The sequence below is a fragment of the Heptranchias perlo genome, chromosome 28 (genome assembly GCF_035084215.1).
Source record: "Heptranchias perlo isolate sHepPer1 chromosome 28, sHepPer1.hap1, whole genome shotgun sequence".
NCBI classification, from domain to species: domain Eukaryota; kingdom Metazoa; phylum Chordata; class Chondrichthyes; order Hexanchiformes; family Hexanchidae; genus Heptranchias; species Heptranchias perlo.
In genome coordinates, this window is record NC_090352.1 from 35,317,655 (window position 1) to 35,337,166 (window position 19,512).

At 40.6% G+C, this 19,512-nt stretch overlaps 1 protein-coding gene across 4 annotated transcripts in view; it reads left to right on the forward strand.

Annotated features, from left to right (window-relative positions):
- The first annotated feature begins 1,177 nt into the window (after nucleotides 1-1,177).
- Nucleotides 1,178-19,512, forward strand: part of trim37 (tripartite motif containing 37) — a 59,522-nt gene continuing 41,187 nt past the window's right edge. For 3 of the 4 annotated variants that reach the window (XM_068008463.1, XM_068008466.1, XM_068008467.1), the window contains exons 1-10: nucleotides 1,190-1,513; nucleotides 6,712-6,810; nucleotides 8,712-8,813; nucleotides 10,273-10,313; nucleotides 12,304-12,420; nucleotides 13,670-13,757; nucleotides 14,578-14,700; nucleotides 17,036-17,159; nucleotides 17,982-18,049; nucleotides 18,675-18,799. In XM_068008463.1, the coding sequence (XP_067864564.1) occupies nucleotides 6,790-6,810; nucleotides 8,712-8,813; nucleotides 10,273-10,313; nucleotides 12,304-12,420; nucleotides 13,670-13,757; nucleotides 14,578-14,700; nucleotides 17,036-17,159; nucleotides 17,982-18,049; nucleotides 18,675-18,799 (809 nt within the window). In that variant the 5' untranslated portion in view covers nucleotides 1,190-1,513; nucleotides 6,712-6,789. Of the gene's footprint in view, nucleotides 1,514-6,711; nucleotides 6,811-8,711; nucleotides 8,814-10,272; nucleotides 10,314-12,303; nucleotides 12,421-13,669; nucleotides 13,758-14,577; nucleotides 14,701-17,035; nucleotides 17,160-17,981; nucleotides 18,050-18,674; nucleotides 18,800-19,512 lie in introns of all 4 variants that reach the window. The other variant, XM_068008465.1, reaches the window with a different exon arrangement.

Below are 19,512 nucleotides of genomic sequence, written 5' to 3' on the forward strand. Positions count from 1 at the left end.
TGTAAGGTAAAAGGTATAGTCACAGATATCTCATCATCCATAAAAGGTTGTGGATATTTTGAGAAACCCTTGGTTAAGCCAAGCAAGGCTTACTTTATTCAGCTCTAACATCTCTCCTAACCTCTAGTTTTCTTCACTCCTCTCCGGAATGTGCTGACTCGTGCTGTGTTGCACAGACACCACCCTCGTGGCCACCCTTTATGTGCAGTAATGTTAAGGATGGTTGTAATGCCACTACTGTTTCCATGGCAGAGATCAGCTAACTCTGCACAGACCTTGAATCGACCTACCTGGTCTATATGACTCAGACGTTCATTGCATCAACTCATTAATCCACCAGGGGAGCCTACTACCAAATCCTTCTGTCGTCTGGATTTATAAACATATTTTGCACATACTATGAGGCAGATGCACAATAATTTGTCTACATTACAACAGTGACTGCACTTCAAAAGTATTCCTTGACTATGAAGCATTTTGGGGCGTCCTGAGGTCGTGAAAGGCAAAATATAAATGCAAAGTTCTTCCTTTAAGGAATGACTCAATTTCCATATTGGTTGCTTTGAAGATTGATCACTGACTGGGTAGTGGAAGCTGAACTTCTTGAGGGGTCAAAGACTAACAGTGTCTGGGAACCTACCTGCAGGTCAACGTAACCGTGTCTGGGAACACAGATCAATTCCTCCTGACACCACACTCCATGTAAATAATACTGCTGCCCCGATTGAGATCGATTAACTCAATAGAACCCGAGTCCTTTCGGCTTTGTATGGCTTGGTTCCACACCGGTGCAAATGAATTTGCAATCGAACTCAAGAAATAAATCTCCCTCTTTGTAACCTGTTGAGATTTGCACCTAAGACTTTGGAGTTTTGGATGGTGCAACCACTCAATAGACATTGCAATTTGCCACCTTGCTGCACGCTCGGTTACCAAGGCATGTGTTGTATCTCTTTACCCGGCGCTTGGTTGCTAGGGCTCGCCACGAATTCTCGCGCTAACTCATCTCGCGCGAGCGTTGTCAGGAGGAGGAGGAGGAGGGGTGGGTCGCTTTTCCAGCTTGAAGCCGATTGGTCCTCCCGCCTCCATCCCCACGTGGGATTGCCGGGAGGCCGGTGATAGGGTGGAGGTCGTAGTCTCGCGGCGGCCGCTAGCTGCTTTCTGATTGGCTGTATCCCCGGGTGACAAACGGCCGTCTGCGGATTTGAAGAGGAGCTCGAGGAAAATCATGAAGGGAATTTTATCTTCCATCGAAAATCTGAAGTAATTTTTTGTGAATTAATCTCCCATTCCCGTGGAGCGAGGGGGAAAAAAATGTGAGGAGAGAATTACGGGGGGAAAAAAATTGGTGCTGAATCGAAGGTGAAGGGCGGGACGAGAGGGTACAGAAGAATTGCCGAGGAGAGGGGGCGGCACTGCGGACCTGCTGGATCCGCCCTGGGAGTCACCGTCGCCGGTTAGCGACCTCACTGCGCTGCCGCCACAGGCCGCAGGAGCCTGCAGCCTGCCCCAGGTAAACATGCTCTTCAGGGGAGAGGGGGCGATTTACTGGCAACAATAAGCTGCAGTGACTCTGACCAGGTGAATCATTATTGGGCCTTGCTGCCTGCAGTGAGTGCGTGGGTTTAAATTAATGTTTAATTTGATTTTTGTATTTATGTGCGTGCTTTTTACAGATTTTCTTCTAGATGCAGCGGTGACTCTGCAGTTATGATTTCATTTCATCATTTTTACTAAAGAATGAATCTTAAAATATTGAGATTCGTTTTTTAAGTTTAAAATCAATTTTAATTTAATATTTTACGGATTTACTTTTAGTGTATAAGATCTGTGTGCATTGGGATATTCATGCTGAGGTGGGGCTGTGGCTGTCGTCGGTTGCAGAACAAAATAACATTAGATTTTCAAACTGCATTTTGTGCTTTTGTCCTACTTGCCTACAGGCCTGTTTGCGGCTGGTTAGAATTATTGACAATTGTAAACAATTTTACAACACCAAGTTATAGTCCAGCTGGACTATAACTTGGTGTTGTAAAATTGTTTACAATTGTCAACCCCAGTCCATCACCGGCATCTCCACATTAGAATTATTGAGGGATTTATGATTCTACTGGTGAACCCTGTGGGGTGTGATGTACCAAGGAGAATGGGTTAGTCTGCAGGTGCTTGGGTAAACATAGAATCATGGAATGATACAGTACAGAAGGAGGCCGTGCAACCCATCTTGCCAGTGCCATCTCTTTGAAAGAGCTATCCAATTAGTCCCACTCGCCCTGCCCATTCCCCATTCCCCATAGCCATGCAAATTTTTCCTTTTCAAGTATATATCCAATTTCCTTTTGAGAGATACTGTTGAATCTACTTCCACCACCCTTTCAGGCAATGCTGCGTAAAACAATGCTGCGTAAAACAATTTCTCCTCATCTCCCTTCTGGTTTTTCTGCCAGTTATCTTTGTCCTCTGGTTATCGACCCATGCGCAAGTGGAAACAGTAAATAAGGAGTAACTATCAAAGCCCTACGTAATTTTGAACACCTCTATTTAATCTCCCCTTGACTCTCTCTGCTCTAAGGAGAACAACCCCAGCTTCTCTCGTCTTTCCACATAACTGAAATCCCTCATCCCTGGTACCATTCTAGTAAATCTCCTCTCCAACACCTTGACAACCATCCTAAAGTGTGTAGCCCAGAATTGGACACAATACTCCAGCTGAGGCCTAACCAGTGATTTATAAAGGTTTAGCATAACTTCCTTGCTTTTATACTATATGCCTCTCTTTATAAAGCCAAGGATCCCACATGCTTTCTTAACATCCTCCTCAACTTGTCCTGCACATTCACAAATTTCTGTATGTGAACCCCCTTTAAAATTGTATCATTTAGTTTATATTGACCTGCCTCATTCTTCCTCCCAAAATACATCTCTTTACACTTCTCTGCATTAATTTTCATCTGTCCATTTCACCAGTCTGTCTGTCCTGAAGTTTGCTCCTATCCTCATCACTGTTTACTACATTTCCAAGTTTTGTGTCATCTGCAAACTTTGAAATTATGCCCACAGTGTCCAAGTCCAGGTCCTTAATATATATCAAAAAGAGCAGTGATCCTAATACTGACCCCTGGGGGACACCACTGTATACTTCCCTCCAGTCTGAAAAACAACTGCTCATCACTACTCTCTGGTTTCTGTCTCCTTTGCCAACACTGCCGCTGCCCCTTTCATCCCATTGTCTTCAATTTTGCTAACGAGTCTATTATGTGGCATTATGTACCAGATAGCTCAGTTAGTAAAGGCACTGAGCCAAATAGACCAGGAAAGTTCCATGTTTGATCCCTGGCCTATGCTGAGTTAGTTGATCTCAGCTGGAGCATTGATATTGGTCTCGGTGCTTTTGGGCTAATGAGGAGGGGGAGAAATTAGTCAAAAAAGACCCAAAACTCAATTAAAATAACTTGTGAGCTTCATGGTGTACAGTGGTTTTATTTATTAAAAAAAAATCACGCACAAAGCCAGGTGTGATGTCGAACTGCTCACGCTGCCCGCATGATTTAGGACTTTACAACCTCTAGATGAGATTACTGCTTTGCAGTCACTACAAGAATCTTCTATATATTGATTTTAGCAGCCAGAATCTAATATTGTGGTATAACACTTCAGTAACTTATCCTGCACAGTTACTTCCAAATTTTTTTTTCCACAAAGTTTATTCTTTTATGTAAGTAACTTTTTTTGTTTTCTAGTAGTAGTTGCCTTGTGCCTTGCACCAAGGCTGATTGGAAAACATGAAGGCTTCTGCTAATGCCACGAAGAAGTGACCAAGAGTGGCCTGGGTTGACTGGACCTCCAGTTTCCCCCCCCCCCACTTCTTTGCGAGGAAGTGCCTGGACTCCACTTAGTGTTCACGCATGGCAAGACAGGTGAGGTCAGTATCTCACAGTGAAGGGGATTCTGAGCCTATGTCCTACTCTTCTGTGCAAGGTGCCCGGATTACTGTGCTGCCTGTCACAACTAACCAATCGATCGATTTATATAAATAAATTTGTTTTCAGCTGTCTGATCGATGTGCAGGAGATTTGACTGTTAATGTGTAATCGATCATAATGTTACTCGTGACCAATGCTCATACTCATGCTCTGACTCATTCTGCAGTTAGAGTCCCTGGATTTTGCAGCTCCTTCTCAAGCCCTGAAGTTCACTTCTCCAAATGCCTACCAATATGGATTTGTTTTGGATGCAAGATCAAATGCTGTATTGAATTATCATTTTGAGTAGTTGTCTGTGCATTGTAGGGATAATGGCTGAAGCGGTATCTCTTGAGTGAGAATAGCTATTGTAGATGTACATCCTTTGTACAATATGGAAGAAAAATGGCCAAGGAAATTGTACATTTTTTTAAAATGGTAGACTTTTGTACATGTACTCAGTGCTTCATTATTTTAAAATACATCAAGTTCATTATAATATGCTTTCTGTTACACTTGTGGCAACTGTTGAAAATTAATGTTCTATACAAATTTTCTGTGGAACGTGATGAATACAGAATATTTCCCATGCTGTATCAAGAAATTCCTTTTAGACAAATAGGTTTGTTCTTTTACTCTCAATAATGATATCTTGCTCCTGGTTGATTGCATCATTTTTAAGACTTTGCTTGTTGCCTCAGTCAGAACTGCCAGTTTTGCGATGTTTGTGCAGATCATTGTGAAACTGAGGTTTCTTTGTTTAACAATGTCTAAGCTACTGTTCAGGTGGGTTTATTGATGAAATAATGTGCTGAAGCAGAAATCCAAGCAAGCTAATATATATACACTGCAATAGTCAAACTTGCACTACAAACAAACTGGATTGGCTGCTTTTTTAAAAATAAGTCTGAAGTTCTTCCATCATCTCTTGGCAAGTTCTTAGGCAGTAAACATGCAACATTCTTCTAATTAAGCTCTATCCACCATATTTCCTTTAGAGACAGTGAAAGGAAACTGAAGACGATGAGAAATTCCATGAATTATGCTATATTTTTTTCCTTTTGAAGTTCATGTTGAAGATGGTATCACCCTTCAGCTTGGGTTTCATTAGGCATCAAAGCAACAATGGTGTCATACTCTACGATGACGACGGCAATTAAACTGGATCTCCATTTGCTTAGCGATTGGAAAAATAAAGGGTTGTCTGCATCCAGCAGTTAATTCAGGCTCCCAAACTCCCACCCCACAGTATGATTTGACAAATCAATTACAAGCAACATCTATACTGTGTGATTGATAACAGAATTAGATTTTAAGAGAATCATAGAAAAATTACAGCACAGAAGGAGGCCATTTGGCCCATCGTGTCTGCGTCAGCTGAGAAACGAGCCACCCACTTTCCCGCATTTGGTTCGTAGCCCTGCAGGTCACGGCTCTTCAGGTGCACATCCAGGTATTTTTTAAATGAGTAAAGGGTTTCTGCCTCTACCACCCTCTCGGGCAGTGAGTTCCAGACCCCCACCACCGTCTGGGTGAAAAAAAATTTCCTCACTTCCGCTCTAATCTCGAATGAAGAGATGCCTTCAGAGTTAACTTATAATTTGTTTGATGCTCAAATAAATTATATCTGAGCATTTAACAGACAAAGCACTTCTGAGCAGCCATCAGTTGTTTTTTTCCCAGTCAGACGCATGGAGTCCATCTTAAAAATTGCCACAATTTTAAAATGACACATATACAAGGTAACGCGCGTCTCTCAGGATGAAAATTCTATTTTCGTCGCCAGTGGATTTCTGTACCCAGGTTTTGAAATACTGTTAAGGTGGCAACTCTGATAAAATGGCTAACCCCACATGTTGAATTCTTTAGAAAAAGTAATTTTTAAAAAAATGGTTGTTGCTCTTAGCTTACATTTTGCTAGCTATGCAGTCCCACCTTACTTGACTACTGAAATTCCCCCTACCCAGTCTCAGAAATACTCATGGATAACCCCACTGTAATTGTTTAGTTTGGAGTGCTTAAGCCACCTTCATTGAAATTCATGGTGCGCCTTCTCTTTATCTCTCTTATCCCAGTGCCAATTGCTATTCCTTACTTCAATCATTAGTATTTTGGACTGTTCCTTGGAACAAATAACTGTTTTCTGTTGTCAGCTGTGTAGTATATTGCCGTGACTGAAGGTTATAAGTTCACACAGTATGGTATTTAATAAATGACTAGTAGTAGCCACAATGTAATCAAAGACAGTATTGTATGTAGTTACTTAAAATGCAGAACGTCATAGTGGTGGACATTTGAAATGGCTGTGTGGTTTGTGAAAAAATTGCAAGAGAATGCATTACTCAAGCTATCTGTGATATACTTTAGGGAGAATCGGGGCTATTCTTGACTGTTCCAAGTTTACTAAAATGAAGTCTTGAGTGAAACGTACAGAAGTGTTACTGCACAATTTTTTTAAAAAAAATTATTCCTCAACATTTTGGCCCAGCCTCTTTCCATGCTGTCGATCCCGATACCATGTGTCTAGAAATGGGTACAGGCTGCAGGTGGGAAAGAACATGGCTTGGCCTACCAGTATATAAAACAGCGGTTCTAGCCAGCTAGCAAGAGTCCAGCTTTCAATCTAACGTCAAAAAAATATAATTAAAACCAAAACTTTTGGCTAATGGGCAGTGGAATCACATTGTTACAGTCTTGCAATTATATTAGCCCTTTAAAATCTCTGGAGAACTGACTCTCTTTTTTTTAGTTGCGTAGCAGTCCCAGCTTTCGTTTTCATCGATTCCAGGATACAGCTATAAGATCTGCAGTACGCACCACAGAGAAAATGGATGAGCAAAGTGTTGAAGTAAGGAAAATATTTTGTAATTTTTATTGGTGATTTGAAGTCACTGGGTAAAATGGCTTCAAAACTGCTGTTTAATTTTTTTTTTCATCTCCCATTTCTTTTGTGTCTTTGTTCAATGTTTCTCACCTTAACTGCTCATCCCTTCAACCAGGAGAATGGAATGCAATGGTTTTGTATTATGGAACAGTTCAATTGCCATCAAAATTTGCAGATGACACCAAATTGGGGGCTGTAGTTAATACTGAGGAAGACAGCGACAAAATACAAGATGACATTAATAAACTTGCAGACTGGGTGTGTAACTGGCAAATGAATTTCTATATAGGTAATTGTGACAAGGTGCATTTTGGTAGGAAGGATAAGGAGGCCACATACTCCTAGGAAAATAAGAGTCTAAATGCAGTAGAGGAGCAAAGGGATCTAGGGGTACGGATGCACAACTCACTAAAAGTAGTGATGCAGGTTAATAAAGGCCATTTTTTTTTAAATGCAAACAAAGCATGGGTTCATTTCTAGAGGGATAGAATCGAAAAGCAGAGAAGTTCTGTTAAACTAGTATAGAACCTTGGTTGCACTGCACTTGGAGTACTGTGAACAGTTCTGGTCTCTTATTATGAAAGGAATGTAAAGGCACTGGAGGAGGTGCAAAAAAGATTTACTCCTGACTTACGCTGTATCTGACCTGAGAGTGACTGTTAATGAAACTGTACTGGGGCGATCTATTTTATTTTTCACTTGGATCCGCATCTTAGAGTGAAAATAAGTTATATAGGACAGAACTCCAGACTTCTACAAAATGCGAGAGTGATTTCCTTTAAACAGCCTGGCTACAAAAATGAGTTCATAAAAAATATTGGGAATATTAAGAGCAACAAAATAAATATAATTTTCTGTGACTTGGAACTTGTTGAGGATTTTTTTTTTGAAAGCTTGCCTGTCGAATTGCTATGCAGTGTGACACTGAGGTCAGCACACCATGCAGTTGCAGGATAGAAATGGTTATTTTTTTGGCTTGGGGTTGAGAGGAGGAGGAGGGGGGAGAGGAAGGACCAACATTAGTGGACGTTAAAACGCATCACCTGTCTGCTGATCAGAGAGCCATTGGTTAATATTTTGAGCAGTTTGAAGTCTCAAGAAACCACAAACATCACAGGCCCTTTCTTGCATTTAGATTTTTACATAAACCTCCGCACTCTCAATAAACAGAGAAGATAATGTGTGCCAAATTACATTGGTGGAATTTTATTCTGGGAAATGTCCTGTGCCAGAAAGAGTAGTAAAATTTTAGCAGGCATGAATTAGACACCTAGTTTAGCAACAATATAGTGTAATGTAGGTGATGCTGCTGAGTCTAGTAGTTTCGATATGTTACGCAGCAATTGCCCATTCAGACATATTGAAAATTTCTGCTGTGACTGCAGAAACCTGCTGTTTGTTTGTTTGAAAAGAGTGACCTAATGTTAATCTCTATCCAGACTAATAAGCAGAAGAAACTTTGAGTGTTTCAGTGATGGGATACAATTTTAAAAAACACAGCTTGATTTATTGGTCACTTAGAGATTAAAGTGTCAATGCACTGTTGTAATAAGTCTCAAAGCTTTGAAGTTTAGTTTGTCCAGTGGGAACTTTCAGCTTCCAAATCTGTTTAATTCCACTTCCATTAACCATGATCTAACAATCATTGTTTTCTCTTGCCCAGCACCTTATTGCTACAAACATATTGCACAGTTGTTGTGAAATTAATTCCAAAAAATGCTGCTTTGGTGCACCCAAAGCTCTAGTAAGGAATTTTGGAAAAAATTACTGCTGACAAAGGGTTTTGATATGTGTAGTAACTGATGCATGTTTTGCAAGCCATACAGTATCCAGTTAAATAATCCTATTTCCCTTTTTTTTTCCAGAGCATTGCAGAGGTGTTTAGGTGCTTTATTTGTATGGAGAAGTTACGTGATGCCCGGCTCTGTCCACACTGCTCAAAGCTTTGTTGCTTCAGTTGCATAAGGGTAAGAACCTGTTATATTCTGAGTTAGAGGTTGCTGTGTGGTTTAGATACAAAAAAGGATAGGCAAAGACTATCTGGCCCATCAAGCCAGCCCCATCCAGACATAACGTTTCGATTTGCAAACACTCCCACTCAGGTTATACAATTTCCGAAGAACAACTCCACCCCAGAAAGGAAACTTCGTGAGCAAGTTACTATAAAAAAAGTTTGATCGTTCCTAGTGGCCAGCTCACATGCTAGTAGTGAAGACTTAAGAAAGACACTCCACTTGCTCTAGCTTTCAGTTGAGAATGATGCAGGAGACCTAATAGGGAGAAAATGTGAATTGTGGAAGAGAAAGATAAGTTGAAAAGGCTTCACCTTGCACCATTGGATGTGTGCACATGCAGCTTGCTACATCACAGCTCTTAATCCAAGCAGCCAGTTTCATTTCTTCACTGGCACCAAATATATAACCTATTTTATCATACAGTGGAGTTCTCTGAGCCTTGACCTGTGCAATGAAGGATTAGAGAGCTGTTATTGGGGAGGGAAGGATTAGATTAAAAACTGAGTGAAAGGCAGCTGCAGTCCTGAATGGTGCTGGAAGTCTTCCAATGTCACTGGGTTGTTGATATTCTATGTGCATTTTCTGTAGCTCACTGTTACAATACCATGAAGCAGTGCTACTTTTCGAACAATTGTTCTAATTCCAACAGTATGGGAATGAGCCAGAAAGATCTAATCTATCTCTGACATGATTAAATTCTTTTTTTTGAGGACTGTCAGATCTGAACGCTTCAGCTGATTTTGTTTTTAAAATGATATCCTGTTTGTGTTGAGATGTGGTACTGTAATCCAGGATCAGCAAACCCATCCGTGATTAGTGGACCAGTTGCATTTTGCTGCTGGGTAGCTTTACAGTAGTACTCACACTGCCTTGTTATTAAGATGTATTTGCTTGCTTGCTCTGCAACATGAGCATGTCGGACATTGCATTTGTAGATGTCTGCAAATGTACAGACATTTCTAACTAGTTTTTTTAATAACTGCTTCAGCCTGTTTGATTCTGCATGCATGGGCCGAGTATTTTTTATACTAACACAATGATGGTGGAGTTTGTTCAGGACAGCAGTAACTTTACAACTGGGCCATTCACCAGCTGAAAAGATATGTAATCTGTTCCCAGGGTTCACCAGCTACCAGGCAGTTCATCCGTCATCACCTTTTCCTCATGCCCTCCCTTTTTCCCCCACTAAAAGATGCATGTGCCCAATGTTTATAGCTTCACCTGCCAACCTGTTGAGTTCCTGCACTATTGGGTTGTCATATGTCTAGCTTTACACTATCTGGAGATTTCTAAACTGGAGACCTGGAAATAATCAGGATTTTGATAAATTTTCATGAGCAGAGAGAGCATGCGAACTCGAGCATTATTGGAGAAGCATTTAAAAAAAAAAATTGCTTCTTTGTCTCCACAGCGCTGGTTAACAGAGCAGAGAGCCCAGTGCCCACATTGCAGGTAAGGGCACACCTACAACTAGCCTTAATCGGGGTTTACGCAAAGCTGGAAAATATTTTGATTTTTTTAACCTAACTTGCAATTTTTTTGTAAATAGCTGTTGAACTTGTCTGGTCTCAATCTGGAATCAGTGTAGTTTGACTAATATGAAAAGGAAAATTGTGGACATAAGTAGTGATGTTTGAGTAACATCAGTTTTAGCCTGTTAAAAGTTGTCTGTATAACTTGGAATTGCAGATAGTTTCCTTCCTGCTTTTACTTCCACCACAGCATATTGCAGTGGTAATATTCCTAGCTTCAAGATTCTACTTTTATTATTTAATGGGGAGGAAAAGCAAAATGGCACCCGTTACTAAAATTATGATGTGTATCTAGAACTGAAATTAGCTGTTTTGAACAGTATTGGAATGTTGTGGATGTGTTAATGGCGATACAACAAAAATGAAACATTGTTATTCATGGTTTATCTTGGAATTGGCTTTTTTATTTCTATCATGGTACGTAAGGAGTTAAAAATCAGCATCTCACACACATGTCCCAATTTAATTTGACACAATGTTGGAATTATTGGTTGCCAAAGAGTTAGCTCGAGGGAAGAACAGAGTTGCTGAATTCAAATACAAATGTGCTGTGTGATTTGTTCAGATAAGTGTCTTGCAGATTTTTAAATTTAGCAATTATTTAAATAACTGCAAAGCTCCAGCTACTGTTCTTAGGGCTATTTATTAGGTTGCATTTTTCAAATGAATGAGTTTGATCTGGAGCCTTCAAAGAGAAGTTGTTTAACCGAAATCTCAGGAGAGGATAAGATAAGCCAGACAACGTCTTTAATTAGTGAGAAAAGGGATTAAAAACAGCTACATTAAAAAAAAATCATAATTTTAGTACTAGAGTTGTAAACCATTTATTATTTTCTGCTGTTTGAGGAGGAACCATAGTGTGACAACTAGTGGAAATGTTTCTACTATTAGTCACTTGTTCTATTGTTGAAATCTGTTTGGCAGTTAAAGCCCAAAACAAGGTCTAGTCTTCAAAGACAGAGAGAATCCCGTGGAAGCACAGGATAGAATCAGTAGCTGAAGGAACCTTTAAAAAAAAGATTTCTTTGTTCATTATTCCACGCATGTTACAAATGTTACCTAGATTTCAGGACAAGTGAAAACATTCTCGAGGATGTCGAGAAACATGTTCCTAAGGCTTACTACAAGAGTAGTCTGAAACACGGAAGCTAAAAACAGCTGATGTAATAAGAACTCAAATACATAATGGGAAAGAGATGGAGCAAAAATCCTGATGTTTTTATCCTGGTGTCTGGCTCTTTCTTTCACCCTGTGACATCTACATAGTTCAGTGCACAAGCAGAAAGTTTATTAGCTCAGTAATGCAACATGCGAGACTTTGATACTCTGCTATAAGAGTACTAGGTAATTTGTGCTATGAATTACAACCCTCGAGTTCCCAAATTTGGCATTCAGGGTGAACATGAAGCACAGAGACTTCACTGTTAAGAAGAGAAAATGAGCAGGCTGCTCCTCCAGTGCTTTAAAACATTATTGGCAGAGACCTTAGAATTGGCAACCCAGCACCTTTGGTGTGGAATGATGAATGCTGGAAAGCTCTGGAGATGAAAATAAATGCTTCACATCTTGGACTGGTTACTTTAACCCAGGATCCTTTAATCCATGACACCTGAATTTGAATGTAGCTTAGACAAAGTGGATAAAAATTTCCTCTTTTTGCTAGCTGTTGAGGTAGCACGTTAAATGAGTCTGGATCTTCTGAAATTTAGTGGATGAGGGTTCTGTCTTGCCATATGGTACCTGTCCTGGGAATGCTTGATGCTGACACAAATGGAAACGATTTATCCTCAGTTCAAACATTGTCTAAATGAAAAATAAATCATATTGTTTCTACATTGCCTGGGTGAAAATGAGACTGTTCGATTATACTTGCAATGGTGACCGATGCTTCCATACCTGACTTGTTATAGGGCACCTCTTCAGCTGCGGGAGCTTGTCAACTGTCGCTGGGCGGAGGAAGTCACACAACAACTGGATACACTTCAGCTGTGTAACCTCAGTAAGCATGAGGAGAATGATAAAGACAAGTAAGTGCGTCACTACTGTATAATGGTCTTAGATCTTGTTACAGAATTTAAATTGTTGGGTTTTAATTTTTTTTCAAAAATCCAACCTGTTTTGAAACTAGTTTATGTGCTATTGAAACAAACAGTAAAGCATTCACTGCAGTGGCACTCGGTCGTGATTCAGGGCAGATCTTTTTTTATCTCTGGCTGCATCAGGCATTTTGAAAGTAATGTATTACCTACATGGTGTAAGATGTCAATTAAATACATGCTTGTTATTGACTAGGGCACACAACTTCGCTTGTTTCTTTCACCTTCATCATAAATTAATTCCTGTGACTGATGTGTTAGAAGGTGACTTTGACAGAAAACCCATAGATATTAAACATACTTGTTTGCAGTTCTTATGATATTATGATAGATAATAAGTACATAAAGATTCTAGTTGTAAACAATTTTACAACACCAAGTTATAGTCCAGCAATTTTATTTTAAATTCACAAGCTTTCGGAGGCTACCTCCTTCCTCAGGTGAACGATGAACATCGTTCACCTGAGGAAGGAGGTAGCCTCCGAAAGCTTGTGAATTTAAAATAAAATTGCTGGACTATAACTTGGTGTTGTAAAATTGTTTACAATTGTCAACCCCAGTCCATCACCGGCATCTCCACATCATAAAGATTCTAATGCTAGCTGAACAGCTTCTAAAGTAAGAACCATTGATGTCAGTTAAAGACTACCTAGATCGACTAACTAGAACACTAAAAGTTTAGCATTGGTGTAATGAAGCTAAACTTGTGTTCAGGTCCTGACTCCAGATGTACAATATTATAACTGTAATGTCTGTGCAGAGCTATAATTAGGGTGTGAATGTACTCTAAACTCCTTATACCCAATAAGGTGAATTAACCCCACCATCTATGCCCGTGATTATATTATTTTTTAATTACCCACACCAGTCATTTTTGCATCATCTCTGAACAAGACTACCAATTATGCCGAATTGTGGGAAGTTTTACATTGCAGATTCGTGCTAATGAGGAATTGTTTTGGTGGCCCAGTACTCCTTTCATGTAAAATCTCTGCAGCCGGAGAGCATACTTCGATCCCATCATTCTGGCCTTGCCTCTTATTAAAGTAAAAGCAAATTTTTAAAAATGGAATTCCAATTGCAAGTTGAGGTGTTTGAGCAAGCAGGTTCTTTTAAAACTTAATTCTGTCAGATATTGGCGATTACCTTCAATTATTTCATTTTTAAACATTTATTTCAGATGTGACAGTCACCACGAGAAGCTGAGTGTGTTCTGTTGGACCTGCAAGAAATGCATCTGTCACCAATGTGCACTTTGGGGAGGAATGGTAAGTACAACAGAGATAAGAAATTATTGGATCTGAAAATCTTTATAGATTATGAAGTAGGAGGATGTACCTGAGAACTGGTGTAAAATTATATCCAGTTATGAACTGTCCAAAACACACTCTTCTGTTTGGGGGACCTCCTGAAAATATTATTAAACTCCTTGGAACCCTCATCCTAACTTCCAAAGGATTGTGTCAACTGCCAAATGAAAGCATGCAAAAAATGTTTTTTTATTAGTATGCAGCATTAGAAATAAAATGCCAACTATAGAAAGCTGATGGTCTAAAAGCCTGTATTGAATTGCACATTATACATACCACTGCCTTCCAATTGAATACTATAGCTTCCGGTGAGGGGAGACACAATGGCATGTATGTAGGAGGACTAACCTTGAGTGATAGGTTGCTGTTTTGTGCCATTATTCTCCACTGTGGTGATTTGAACTGCAGAGCACCAAGTCTACGACACATTGAATGACGTTTGGGCGTATATTTAAGTGCCGCCTTTGAGGGCAGATACCCCAATTTCTATTTTTGTGCCCCAATAGCAAGTGAGCAGAAAAGGCAGCAACTATCAGTTTATAAATTTTCGCCCAGCATGCAAGACTGGTGTCATTGAAATTCTTCATTCCCCTTCAGCCACACCCTCCCTCCTCCCCCCCCCCCCCCCCCCCCCCCCCCCAAAAACCCTTTTTCCTTGCTGTGCCTTCAGTTGGTGCACAGCTGAGATCACAACCTCACCAGAGTGGGGTTACACTGCTAATGTTGGATAGAATTTGAGGGTTTTTGCACTGATATTTTTGTTTCTTTCTCTTTGCAGCATGGGGGCCATACATTCAAACCCTTAGCCGAGATTTACGAACAACACGTTACCAAAGTGAATGACGAGGTGGCAAAACTCCGACGCCGACTGATGGAGCTGATCAGTTTGGTGCAGGAAGTGGTAAGGTGATAAGAGGGGTAAAACTGACCCAGTGCAGTTGGCCATGTAACCCACAATGGTCTTTCCTGGTCCCGTACTTCCTATGTTCCTCTCCAGTCCTGCATTTAATCTGGATGATCTTAGATGAGAGTAATGTCGTCCTTTTGAAATTGCAAGATACAATGTACATTAACAACTGTATGTACAATGAAAATCTCCTGTGATGACATGACAGGCTAAGATAAAATTGTATTTTGTTTCTCCTTTCTTTCTCTCACTGCATCACTTAGAACTTTTCAATCTTTGATGCAAAATAATTTATGATCCTCGTCTTTCATCCCTCCCTATCTATGTAATCTTGTCGAGCCTTAAATTTCTCCTTCCCCCACCAAATTCCCCAACCTGTTATGCATCCCTCCTTCCCTTTGTCCCATCATTGGCATTGTGTTTTCCACTCTGGAATTCCCTCTCTCAACCCCTCCATTATTCCACTCCCCCGTCTCTTTTAAGACTCTTTGACTGAAGTTTTGGTTGCCTCTGCTAATTTTTTTTTGTTTGGTGTCTATTTTCCTTGTGCATCTCTGAAGCACCGTGGGACTTTTCTTTTTACCTCTAAAGGTGCTATATAAATGCAAGTTGTTTATAATCCTAAAGAGCATAATGATATATATTGAAATTCCTGCTTCCTGATTCATTCATCAGTGAGCAGTCTTTTTAAACCAATAAGGAGTCAGCCTTCACTAATTCTTTGGGCTCAGGAGGTTTCAAAAACTGAGGGTGAAGCTTCCAAATTTTCGAGCTACAGAGGGGAGGGTGGCTTGAATGTTTGTGGAAGGTGGGGGTTTCACACTTTGTATAGCGGGGACAGGCAGATCGCTTATTTTGTGTTTGGTGACCTCATACTTTTTGTGTATGGTACGCTTGGATAGGGTTTGAATTTTTCTGTATAATCATGTGGCACGCTCACTGGCTCAGACACTTTTATCTGGCCCCCAGCTCCAAAAGGTTAAAGGGAAGAAAAAACAACTTGCATTTATATAGCGCCTTTCATGTCTTCGGAATGTCCCAAAGGGCTTCACAGCCAAGGAAGTACTTTTGAAATGTAGTCACTGTTGTAACGTAGACAAATGCATTAGCCAATTTGTACACAGCCAGGTCCCATAAACCACCATGAGAGAAATGACCAGTTAAGCTATTTATGGTGGTTGTTGAGGGATAAATGTTGTCCAGGACACAGGGAGAACTCTCCTGCTATACTTTGAATAGTGTTACAGAATATTTTACGTCCACCTGAGAGGGCCAACAGGGCCTCTGTTTAATGTCCCATCCTGGGCTTAAATGTCAGCCTAGATTATATGCTTAAGTCCCAAGTGGAGCTTGAACCTACAGCCTTCGGCAAGTGTTACCGCTGAAGCCAAGGTTGGATATCTCTGCACTAGGACGTTGGCTGAGAACGGCCAAATCTATTTCACATATGGCCTTCTGCAGAGGAGATTTTTCATGCCAATTAATATAGACTGGATTCAAATCCAGACCCCAGACATGCAAGGCCTCCATCTAATTTATTGTTGCCACTTCTGAGGTTGCAGCTTTTTAACCTAAGGGAGTGGTAGATTGTGGGTTTCAACCTGCGACACCCCATGTTCAGCTGTTCCCAACGACAGCAGTGCTGAGCGGAAGCCTGGTGCTTCCCCAGTTAGGAACCAGAAACTGAGACTGGATCCTGGACTGCTGTTACCGTCCAAATGGCTGGTTTCAGAGTGATATTGAAAGTGGCCTGAGAGCAAGTCACTTGACCATTGACTGTGAAAAGACTAAGAATGATGATGGGGAGAAAGATAACGGAAGTCTTTTTTACCCCTCCCCTTTATAAAAGTAAAGAACAAATTTAGATCCAGAAGGATGATGCTATTGGTTCTTCTTCTGGCATCTTTCTTTTTAAGAATTCTGTATAAGCTACAGCTGGTAGAACCAAAGCAAAACATCTAGATGCTCAATTAATTGAGTCATAAGCTGTTAAAATTACTGTACACTGTAGGAGGAACATTAGGTACAGAAAATGGCGTAATAAATTGTTTGTAAAATGTAGCTTTTACTTTAATTATGTGCTTAACTTTATAACAATTTTATCACTAGTTTTCCTAGTTTGATTGTTTTAAAGAAACATTATTTGAGAAGAACATAATTAATCATTCAAGCACTTGTACTTTTTTTAAATGCTCGTAAAAATGTGACGTCATAAGTTTATGGAGATATATTCTGCATCATGAGAGATCATTCTTGCTGACATTCCGTTGTAAGCCAAATTTAATTTTTTTTTATAATGGTACAGAAATAATAAATTTTTTGTATCCAGGAGAGAAATGTGGAAGCAGTCCGTGGTGCGAAGGACGAACGTGTCAGAGAGATTAGGAATGCTGTGGAAATGATGATCGCGCGACTAGACACACATCTGAAAAATAAACTTATAACACTAATGGGTACTGTATGCATCTTTGTGGGTGTACCAGAAATTCAAAGATTTATAACTATTAAAATACATTGCCCTAGTGTGGTGCAGCCCACCTTGCCACAACATGTGGTCCAAGCACAGGTGGGAGATTTGCCAGTCACACCAACTTATGTTTGAGCTGTGCACGGAGCAGGCAAAACACCAGGGGATATGCGCGGCACCTTCCAATGGGCCAGCCTCCGACCCACCTAAAGCCCCCCACAACCAGACCAATGGCTACTTGCCGAGGAGGCAGACCTCAGCGTTCTGCACATTGCCTATAGGTACCTACTGCTAACGTAGTCAATTGCAATGACTCTGCTATCATCCCCACACTGTCTAGAGATAATCTGGGCCTGCCGCTGTGCTCCCCTCACCCTAGCTGTGGTGTGAGCCTCATTGTGTGTACCTGCGACTACCTATGTCTCTTGCGCATCCCCAATTTTAATCGCTTCACCGTTGGTGGCTGTGCCTTCAGCTGCCTAGGCCCTAAGCTCTGGAATTCCTTCCCTAAACCTCTCTGTCTTTCTCTCCTCCTTTAAGACGCTCCTTAAAACCTACCTCTTTGACCAAGCTTTTGGTCACCTGTCCTAATATCTCCTTATGTGACTCGGTGTCAAATTTTGTTTGAAAATCGCTCCTCTGAAACGCTTTGGGACGTTTTAGTACGTTAAAGGCACTATATAAATGCAGGTTGTTGTTGTTATGAAATGTGTGTTACAGCATGAACCCGTTCAAACCATACCCTGAGAGAATGTCTAAATTTCTTCAAAGAAAAAAGACCACTTCAAAATATTTTTTCTCTCTTTAGGTCAGAAGACATCACTGACTCAGGAAACTGAGCTGCTTGAGTCACTGTTACAGGAAGTCGAACATCAGGTAACCAAAATGGAAGGAGGAAAAATAAGAGAACTTACTTGGTTTAGCAAATACTGCAGTTGACAGTTTTTCAAGAGCTTGTGCTGGATTGGGCCCCTCAGGAAAAAAAAATAATGGCATTAAAACTAGCTATTGTGGTGGCTTAGTTGGTAAATGCACTGAGCAGAGTGGTAATGAACCATGCAGATCATGAAGTTCTGTTCCTGGCCTGACCTGAGTTAGCAGAGGCAGTATTAGTGGTGCTATAGTTGGCCTTGGCACCCCCTTGGCAATGGAGATGAAAAGTCAGCCAGGGGTTTCCCCCATCGCTATTAAGCCTAATGGAAAATGCATAGGTGAGGACAGGACTGTGTTCAGTTGTAATTGCCACTGTGGTGGAATAGCCTGCTGGTACTGGCTGGATTCTTGCCTGAAGAATTGCTATCTGGGTGAAGTACCAAAGGGGCAGGTAGCACCTGTCTGATTCCTTCCCAGCATGAGCCAGCATCTGCAAGAGAAGGTGGAGGACAGAGAACGATACAGATTCTAAAATTGTTCATTCACTTTGCTTTTCTATTAGTTTTAGTTGATATTTGTAAATCTATTTCTCAGATGAAGTCTGGCAAATGCTTTTGTTTCCCTGCAGCTGCGATCCTGCAGTAAGAGTGAGTTAATTCTGAAAAGTCAAGAAATTCTGCTGATGTTCCAACAAGTGCATCGTAAACCCATGGCTTCATTTGTCACAACACCTGTCCCACCAGACTTCACGAGGTACTATAAAACAAAGGAAAAGCTGGAAATCTGAAAATGCTGACAATACACAACAGGTCAATAAGCATCTGTAAAGAGAAGACAGGATATGACATTTTGGGTGTGAACAGAAAATGCTGACAATATGCAGCAGGTGTATTTTCTTTCTTTTAAGCAGTTTGCAGGTCACTTAACCCATTCCCTCTCTGGTGTATCTTTTTATTCTTTCTCCTTCAGTGCCCCCTCCCGCCATCTCTTTCCAGCCATACTAAAATTGCAGTCTATCTTTCACTCTTCAGTTCTGACGCAGGGTACACAGCTGAAGCATCATAACCTCTCTTTCTTCTTCACAGATGCTGACTGATGTGTACTTCCAGCAGTTTATGTTTTTATTTCACAAGGTATTATGTTTGATCTTGGTTTGCAGCAGGATTGGGTTTGGTGTTTGTGGCTGATGTGGGGGAGTCGAGGAAAGGAGAAAATAAGTTATTATTATAATACTATTATAATGTTTCTTTCGATTCAATAGATTTCTTCCTCCTCGCTTAGTAACTGTCCTGTGCTTTCAGCCCATAAATATTGCAGAGTTAAAGTTACTCTATGACTTAGAGAAATTGCTATTCATTCCAGTCTGTTCCTTATTGTGCTTGCTGCAAACTGCTGTACTAATTCTGTGATTCAGTTGGATGGCACAGTGGTATAGCTTGTTGGAGATGCAGTGCACTGTGCTTACC